This window comes from Nipponia nippon, unplaced genomic scaffold (genome assembly GCF_047370975.1).
Source record: "Nipponia nippon isolate SJK-2023a ecotype South Korea unplaced genomic scaffold, ASM4737097v1 scaffold_12, whole genome shotgun sequence".
Classification (NCBI taxonomy): Eukaryota; Metazoa; Chordata; class Aves; order Pelecaniformes; family Threskiornithidae; genus Nipponia; species Nipponia nippon.
In genome coordinates this window covers 24,286,009-24,295,159 of record NW_028262313.1, presented here as the reverse complement: position 1 = coordinate 24,295,159, position 9,151 = coordinate 24,286,009, and the positions used below count along the sequence as shown (strand labels likewise).

At 47.8% G+C, this 9,151-nt stretch overlaps 1 protein-coding gene across 1 annotated transcript; it reads right to left on the bottom strand.

Annotated features, from left to right (window-relative positions):
• Nucleotides 1-127: 127 nt before the first annotated feature.
• Nucleotides 128-9,151, bottom strand: LOC104012913 (V-set and immunoglobulin domain-containing protein 4). Its single transcript, XM_087749264.1, has 7 exons — nucleotides 9,106-9,151; nucleotides 8,257-8,513; nucleotides 6,899-7,255; nucleotides 5,986-6,267; nucleotides 5,118-5,231; nucleotides 3,520-3,541; nucleotides 128-2,344 (listed from the first exon to the last, which is right to left on the bottom strand). The coding sequence occupies exons 2-7, from the start codon at nucleotides 8,309-8,311 to the stop codon at nucleotides 2,146-2,148; spliced, it is 1,029 nt and encodes a 342-aa protein (XP_087605390.1). The 5' UTR covers nucleotides 8,312-8,513; nucleotides 9,106-9,151; the 3' UTR covers nucleotides 128-2,145.

Below are 9,151 nucleotides of genomic sequence, written 5' to 3'. Positions count from 1 at the left end.
AATAATTCCTCTGCTTTCAAGCAGAGGGACCTAGCGTGCTCCTCGGAGCGTAATGCCCGGGCGCACACAGACATTCACGCACACCCGCTTTTGCAGGCAAAAGAAAGAGAAGTATAACAAAATCTACTAACTTTGCAGTCCTGAAGTTTAATGATTTTCATTTGCTTCTCCACATTCGCCATAAGCTGCATGTACATGTTGACAATTTTTTCCAAGACATCATCACCAACAGAAGCTGCTGTTTGTTCCCTTTCCATTTTGAAATCAAGGTTTCCCAGCCCTTGATTTTTAAATACATTCTTAACAAAGAGAAACAAAACTTGTGGTACCGTGAATTCAGGGAGAAAGTATAAGGTCACTGATAAGTACCTGTAAAGCGTGCCTGGTAGATTGTGAGTTTTGATGAACTTTTATGTCATTCATTCCTCTAATTTCTCATTGGACCTCTGTGTACTTTGGGTTTTCATAGCACTGGATGGGTAGCATTGCGTTCCACACTTATTTCTGCATTGCACAAAACAAGTACTTCTCCTCTCCCTTTAAAAGTGCTACCGGATAATTTTAGCGAATGTCTGCTTCCTTTTCTCTTTGGAGAAGTTGTAAACAAATAGTGCCTAGTTATCTTCTCCTCCCTGCTCACAATGGGTACGCTTTGCTCGTTTTGCCTCACTTTTCTCTTTTTTCCAAGCTGAGAGAGTACAATGCGCTTGCACAGAAGTGGTTTCGTGCCACTAATCATCCTTTATTATCATTCTCAGTAACTTTTCTAGCTCTGGTAAACCCTTTTGAGATGAGAGACCTACACGCATACAGAAGGTGGAAGCATTCCACAGGTTTTTACAGTATCACAATCCTGTTTTCTATTGCATTGCGATGCCTTTCCTAATAGCACCTAATACTCTTTTTGAACGCTGGTGAAGTCTGAGCTGATGCTGGCAGGGAACTGCAGATGCAGACCTTTCCCGAGCACGAACAGGAACCTGGGGCCCACTGATCCTGTGTCTGTGCCACCGATATCCCCCTCGCCCCTCAGACCGCTCGTTTGGTTTTACACCTGGCCACAGGGCTTTTAATCGGACATGGTATTGCCCTGTCATTCATTACAAAAAGGTTCTTCCCTCAGTCTCCAGTATCCATGTTTAGATTTACTCAGCGTAGTAGAAATTATGAATAACAAAGCTTTTCAGCTCCCTACTTACCCTTCAGGCCTTCTAAGCCGGGAGGAAAGTACTTCGTGAGAATCTACTGAGGAGCTGTAATTGTGAGTGCTTGCTGGTATTTTAAAGATGAGCTGGTCGTGCAAAAATATTCATAGCAAAATAATTTAGGCATGTGTAAACAATCCTATCCACAAACTTATGGAAAAGTATCTAATTTCTTTCAAATATTAAACATATATTAAAAGAGAGAATAGAGAAGGTGAACTCAGAAAGAAGGATGTGCCTTGTTGCAGTATCAGAACTGCCCAAGCCGTCCAGCACCAAAACTACAGAAAGCGTGTCTGCATCTTACTGCGAGCGCTGCAGAAAGGCATATTGGGTACCGCACAATGGGTGCGCAGGATACTTCTTTTTGTACTGCTGCTCCTAGCGTGGTAAGGTTCATGGGTTTATCCTGGCTTTGATCTGTCTTTCAGAGTTTCTTTAAGGGCTGTCTCACATTTAAAAGGACATTCTGCCACCTATGCAGCACTTAGGCGGACGGGAGGAGAAACGCCGATTCCCAGGCCAGCCTCGTTCTGTGCTTGTCACCCGCAGATGATGGGGATGTTGAGCCGCCTGCGGCGCTGGTTCTGCTCCTACCGCACGAAGGCTGTGAACGCAGATCCTTTTGGTCGCATAAAGCGGTAAGTGTAGTACAGTGCTCTTGGCCTGGGATCTGCGTACGCTAGCTTTCACAGGGCTTTCTTCTACAGAGGTGGTGAAAGGGAACCAAGAAAAGCAAAGTCAGAAGATCTGTACGGCAGTCTGTAACTGCAGTTCCTAAAGAGGTTTGCATTTTCACTGCGGAGGTTGTTAAGGCTCCACAAATTGTGGAGGAGCAAAAACTGCTTGTCCAACCTATTTTTCAGAGGCAAAGTGAAGATAAATTTTGCCTGGATGAAGGCACTCTTCAGGACTGCTACCTGTAGAGCAGTGTTGGTTCTCATACAGTGTCCCCTACTTCGTATTCAGATTCCTGGGTGTTTCCAACACGGTCGTATTCATTCTTTTTCATATTTATTTCTACAAATCTTTTGTTTTTCATGGGCTCCGTCACATAGTTGTTTTCAGTGTAGGAGATGGGTTCCTCATAATGACCCATACTTTCAGACCTTGAAGAAGCTGCTGCTCTCGAGTTATGGCTGAAATCAAAATACAGTATGAAAGAAGAGTTGCAACCAGAGGAGACAAAGCATCTCCCAACCATCCAGATCTTGAGCAAGACTGTGGTCTGATTCAAACCCTTGTAAACCCGGGCCATTGGATCATGACAGTATTCTGGAGGAGAGAATCTTGTCCTTCGCTTCCAGGTGGCAGGAGAACCTTGGACATTATAGCACCATTGCCTCCAAGCCAGGGAGAGCTTCAGAGGCAGCAAAAGGTGTGTAGGCAACACAAGGATTACCACCATTTCTTGGAATAGCACAACCAGACAACTGCTCTTTGCAAGATAAATATATATATATGTGTGTGTGTATACATATATATATATATTTTAAAAAGTGGTGGAGGAATGGTAAATGGTGAACTGAATGCAGCCCACATCCACCACGGGGCTTGTGATATCTAATATCTTTAAAATGAAGGTAAATCCTCTGAGGAGAAATGCCATCACACCATTTGTTCAGCTGCTCAGGGTTCAACTGTTACTTAAAAAGCTGCTTTATAAACTGCTTGGGAAGCACAGCACCCAGGCAAACACCAATGGTGTGTTCTACCATGGCACTCAAGTCATCAGCACTGTAATTTATACCTCGATAAGAGGTTCTCCTTGTATGTTTTGACTGGATTATTACGCTTTTCGGTATAGCTTCCGGAGGTTACGAGTAGATCAGGATGCTGAAACCCGAGTTGAGAAATAGCTATAATGTCCTGCCACGGCTACGATTAAGAGAGGCAGGTTCAGCCAAGGATATTTCAGGGATAAATCAGAGTCTAATCTGTGCATCAGGAGCCTTAGCTCTCTAGAAAGGGAATTCCTGTTCTTTGCATTTGAAAAAACACTGAGAATTTGTCCTGGGCAATGATCTTCAATAGGCCTCATTGGGCTGAGGAGTTAATAAACAGCTCTTGCTCATTTTAATGATACTAATATTGCAACGGAAAAGATCTTTCTTCCTACATTACGTGTTGATGTGGAAAGCCCACAGATCATCAGTACGATGTACTACTGAGCTAACTTTGAACCTCTTAATCCATATTGCTTAAAAGGCTTTTCATCCTGACAGCTAAGTAGCACCGTTTTTTTTTTTTTTTTTCCTGCTCTGATACAGTCCCCAAAGACTCACCAATATGTTAGCTAAAGGGTTATACTCACAATTTTACTTTGTAGACTTGAGCTGGAAAAGAATAATCAGAAATGTGTGTCAATAATTTGCATTTATAGTCTCAAAAAAGAATTTCTTCTATGTCTCTTCTTGATCTAAGAAAGCGATCTCTGAAGACAGAATAAAAATAGGAACCTTAGAGATCATGTTAGGTGGGTGATGACTCCTATTCCCAGGATTCAGTCCAAGAAAATGAAAACCACCCATATCCCAGCTGTAGCACAACTGGGTCAAAATAACTGGCCCAAGGTCAAAGGTAAAGTTGAGTTTAGAAACTAGAAGTTGCCAGTTCCCACAATTTTCCTATTCATTAGAAGTTCAATAAAGAACAATTTAGAAAGAGGTTATTCTGGATTAAAAAGAACAAAAAGTTGTCATGGTTTAACCCCAGTTGGCAACTAAGCACCACGCAGCTGCTCGCTCACTGCGCCCCAGCAGGATGGGGGAGAGAATCGGGGCGGGGGGGGGGAAAGTAAAACCCATGGGCTGAGATAAAGACAGTTTAATAGAACAGCAGAGAAAAAAAAATAGTGATAAAAGATATACAAAACAAGTGATGCACAATGCAATTGCTCACCAGCTGCTGAGCGATGCCCAGCCCGTCCCCGAGCAGCGATCGCTGCCCCCGGCCAGCTCCCCCAGTTTCTATACTGGGCACAACGCCATAGGGTATGGAGTAGCCCTTGGGCCAGTCTGGGCCGCTGTCCTGGCCGTGCCCCCCCCAGCTGCTTGTGCACGGGCAGAGCAAGGGAAGCTGAAAACTCCTTGACTGGTGTGAGCGCTGCTTAGCAACGACTAAACCATCAGGGTGCTATCAACATTATTCTTATCCTAAATCCAAACCACAGCACTACACCAGCTACTAGGAATAAAATTAACTCTATCCCAGCCAAAACCAGGACAGGAGTATTTGATAATAATTATTATTAATTGGTAGCACAGAGTTGTGGAAAGGTAATTAAAGAAACGAAGGGACAAGGAGAACACTGTGGCCATCAGTATTAAAAAGCCCCCAGCGCCAAACCCCAGTGTGTTCTCTGCACACTGCTGAGTGCTGTTAGTGAGAAAGGGGGCTCCGAGAAAGCACTCGGTCAGGCCTTTTCCAGTACTGGTGCAGAGAAGGCAGAAGCAGTCAGTAAATGTATCCTGCGTCTGAAGACTAGAAGGGAAATGAATTCGTATTGAATAGGGAGAATTAATGATGACCTCCTTTCCTCCAGGTACTCACTAAGGGAAATATTAAACAGCAGCTGGTGCAAACAGGTATTTTAAAGTAGCAGGACAAGATTAAGTTGCTACCAGATACCTTAAAAGATCTGGGCGTCCTCTCCGGCCGGCTCCGGCCAGGCCCTCCCAGCTGCTGCGACTGGTTTTCCCTGGGGAAAAGGGGCTTCTCTGCCTCTTCGGATCTTCCACCACCTATTTTGATCCCTGCACGTTCTGATCGACTGCTGCTGATGCAGGTGCCAGAGCTGCTACTGGTAGGGGAGGGCAGAGTCCCAGCCCCATTCCCAAAACCCCTCAAAGGTAAAACCAAGCTGGGCACGCGCAACACATTCATTCAAGTTTTCCAGAACATTCTACTCACCATCTTTGGGCTTTCTAAGGCAAAGGATAAGAAAGATGACAAGGAAAACCACAGCACCGCAAACCACGGCAATCAGGACAACCAGGTACAGGGACAGGTGAGTCCTCTGGAAATCTAGAGCAATAGAGCAGAAGACTGAAACAGAGAAGCGCTCCTGGGTCACGGCAGCAGCAGCAGTTCCGTGACGCTGACCACCTCCCTGAGGACAACAGCAGCCAGCCCTGTCACGGGCACGCGGGGCTGTACCGCACGGGTGTGCCCCTGCCCGTCCCCGTCCCGACGGGGCCTCGCCCACGTGGCTCTGAAGAGGTGCGCTCGCGCGAGCCAGCCAGCCTTACTGCACGTCCATCCCGCCGGGAGGCTGCGGCCACAAAGGCAACCGGCAGGGTCTCTTAGCGCTGAGGCTAACTGAGGCTGTAAGCTGGGTGAATAGTTGCACTACACGTCAGGAAATAAAGAGTCTCATCTTTTCATCAGGGATACTGTTTAGTTGTATGTTTGGAACATATTTAAACCTACCACAGCACTGCAAAGCTAGAGGAGGTATAGAAGATCTGCTTGAGTTGCACACTCAAAGGAAAGACCAAAATGGACTATTAGTCGGGAACACGGCAACAACTCTGTATGCTCCAGCTATGAAAGCTTTTTCCTCCCCCCCATAAAAACATCCAGAGTCTTTTAAAGAGTCACCATGAATCATCTAGGTCCCTTGAGAACAGCCATTAATACAATTTGCAGCCAAAAGGCTGCAAAAAGCCAAGGCTTTTTGCATTTTCCTCTTTCAGGGGAGGGAAGTAGGAACATCATTCCATCCTAGTACGGAAGGGCTCCAGATGTTTTCCATCCAGCTGTGGCTCTGGGGACTCACCTCTCACCGTCAGCTCAACGGCGTCGCTCTGCTGCACAACCCCGGCCCCAGCCCGGTTTTCTGCCTCGCAGTAGTACTCCCCGGCATCGGAGAGCCGCAGGCTGTCCCACACCAGCTCGGCCTGGCTGCTCAGGAGCAGGGCTTTCCCCCCCGGGGTGCTCCTGAACCAGCGGTAGCTGATGGGGGGGGACCCGCTGGCCACACAGGTCAGGCTGGTGCTGGCTCCTGCCGAGACCGTCAGCCCCAGCTCGCCGGCCCTGATGATGGGCTTGGTCGCTGCAACTGGAAGACAAAGCGGAGGGGGCCCAGGTCACGCTGGCCCTGGTTGCGGTGGGGAAGGTCCTCCCCGGCCATGGCAGTTCTTGCTCTGGCTTTCAGTGCTCTCCCAGGAGGAAGAGGGGCACCACTCTCACGTCACCTCTCTGCACGGGTTAAGCTTGGTTTAACTGTACCTGCACCCGCTATGCCACCCATTGCACCTTCTACACAAAGGCCTGCTCCTCTGGGTTGATGCCATCTCCGTTCCTCTATAAATCACTGCTGCCCAGGCAAAGGGAGATCGGGCATGGGCTGGTGAAGTTTGGTCAAAGAAATCAGTGCAATATCCCAGGGACTTCCCCTCTGGTGCGTGTCCCTTGGAAACATTGAGCCATCGGATACAGGTAGAGCCAGGGCAACACCAGTAAGTGAGAGGCCACACATCCTGCTCCAGCCCCCGAACCACGGGGCACAGCATCGTGGGCAGAATTCCTCCCTCTGACCCATTTGCTGCTGCTCGCTGCAGTCTGACACCACTCAGCAAAACGCTCCTGCATCGGAAGCGGGTGGTCGCTGCCCATCTGGTCTATTCAATTCCTGAACGCCTTCCTGAGCCAAGCCTTCCACACCTGCACAGCTTCTTTCTTGGGTTTACCTTTAACAACCTCCACTTTAGTGGTGATCTCTCTTGCCGTCAGGCTGTTGTTGCTGCTGCTCCAGGTGACCTGGCAAGTGTAGATTCCCCTGTCAGAGACCTCCAGGCTCAGGATGTGGAGGGACACGTTCCCTGGGTCGTCCTTCAGGACGCTGACCCTGTCCCTGTACTCGGACAGGAGAACGTGGTCGCCAGAGCCATCCCTCCGAAAGACGGTGCCAGACCTCTGGTCACGCACCACAGTCCACGTGAGCGTTTGCTGCACAAAGCCCTTCACAGGCACATAGATGCATGGCAAGGTGGTAGGTCCCTTCCATACGCCTTCGATCTCATTGGGGCCCGTCAGGTCCAGAAAAGCTGCAGGAAGAACGGAGAAAGAAAATTAAATAAAAGCAATCATGGTGAAGGCAGCTCCTGGGTGATGAAGTAGTGGTGAGAGCATCGGCAAGTGGAATCCACCAAATCCAAAGCACGGGCAGTCAGCGGGGGCAACGAGGGACGGTCTGTTCAGGGGTGGGCTAACAAAAAAGCAACGTGGCATGGGGAAGACAGCGGGAAGACAGCTGATTGCCAGGGGCACTGACGCGCGCCATGCGCGCGGTCTGGCTCTCACGCTCTGCCTGGTGCTTACCGCAAGCAAGTGACCACCAGGCAGAGCGTAGGATCAGAATTAGTGGACTTAGACCTGAGGGAAGGTTTGTCTCAAGCCTGAGCTGCACAGCTCCCCGCGCACAGCCGGCCTTCGCCCCCGCCACCCAGCGTCACTCTCGGGGCTTTCCTGGAAGCACTGCATGTTAACAGCAAACCACACTTTTTATGGTTCTCTCTCCTCCACTGGTCATTTTTCCTTCTGAAAGACACTGCTTTTTCAGACTAAGCTGAATTTAAGCAACTTAAGCAATGGATCAAAGAAGTCTAAAACCCTTCAAATTTTCCTATAAAAATGAGGTCCATTGCCTTTATCCCAGTGCATTTTTGTCACTCTTAGGGCTAAACCTGTGCTTCCACAGACGCTTCTTTACCCTTTTCTCCTGGTTTCCAAACCTCCCCTTTCCTGGGAACACAAGAACTAACCAAACCCTTTGTGCTGGGCTGCTCGCTGTGCTCCATGAAATAACCACCACAACATACGTGGCATCTTTGTACTCTAAGTATGTGGGCAGCATTTCCATAGCCTTCACACACCGTTGCACTCTGCAGCTGCTGGCTTTGAAACACCTGAATGCTGAGCCAGTGGCAGGCAAAGATGTTGGCCTTTTTGCCATGTTTCTGTTCCCGAACCAGAACGTACAAACATGCCGACACGCCAGGGCCAGGGCAGGAACCGCCCTGAGCAGCAGACCTCTCCATAGACTCACCGTTGCAGAAGAGAAGAGGACTCATAAGCACAGCTGCTCTCACCAGCGTTCCCATCCTTCCCAGGGCTGCGGCTTCTCCCCCTCCAGTAGAACAGGCCTGCTCTCTCCAAGTCGGGGGTAAATCAGGAGTACCTCCTTTTCTTCGCTTACTTTGTCATCAAGAACCCAGGACAGTTGCTGATGGTTTTTCCTTCCCTTTTTTCAGAAAAAGAAGTGTCTCAGTGATGACAGTTAGAGGTGTGGGCAGAACAAAAGTCCTAAGGGAGGGTGAAAAGAGGAAAGTCTAAGAATTACTTCTGCTCTATTTCATATTTCCTGCTGAGTATGCTTTTTTCTCCTTCTGTTTTTTAATTCAACTTCAAAAAAAGATTTCCTTTGTTTCTTTTTATTCCTAAACACCTATTTCTTCCTCTTGCATTGCTTTCTAAATAATAAATTTTAGCATGCATGTTACATACAAGAAGATCTGAGAGAGTACTCTTAAGGAGCTAAACAACCGAGGTCCTTACTATTCATTTTCTTACCAGCTTTTCTACAGAGCTCACCACTGTGTTTTAAATTAAGATTCATCAAACACCCTAAATCTTTCCATGACCCATGTGAGACAGATGACCGTTGCAGGTCCCTTCCAACTGAAATATTCTATGCTATCATTATATCCCATTTAAGAGGTGGAGAATTTAGGTATACAAATATGAAAACAAATAATTTCCAAGAGCTGCAGGCACCTGGTTTGACCATCCCACTCTATAGCCCGGATTGATCCTCCTTTCCCACTTGGCAATTTAGCTGCTTGCTTGAATTGATTAATTGCATTCAATTAAAAACATGGATTAGGGCCGAACGCACCTGCATTTCCCTGCAGACTACTTTGGAAAGAGGTAAACAATTACAT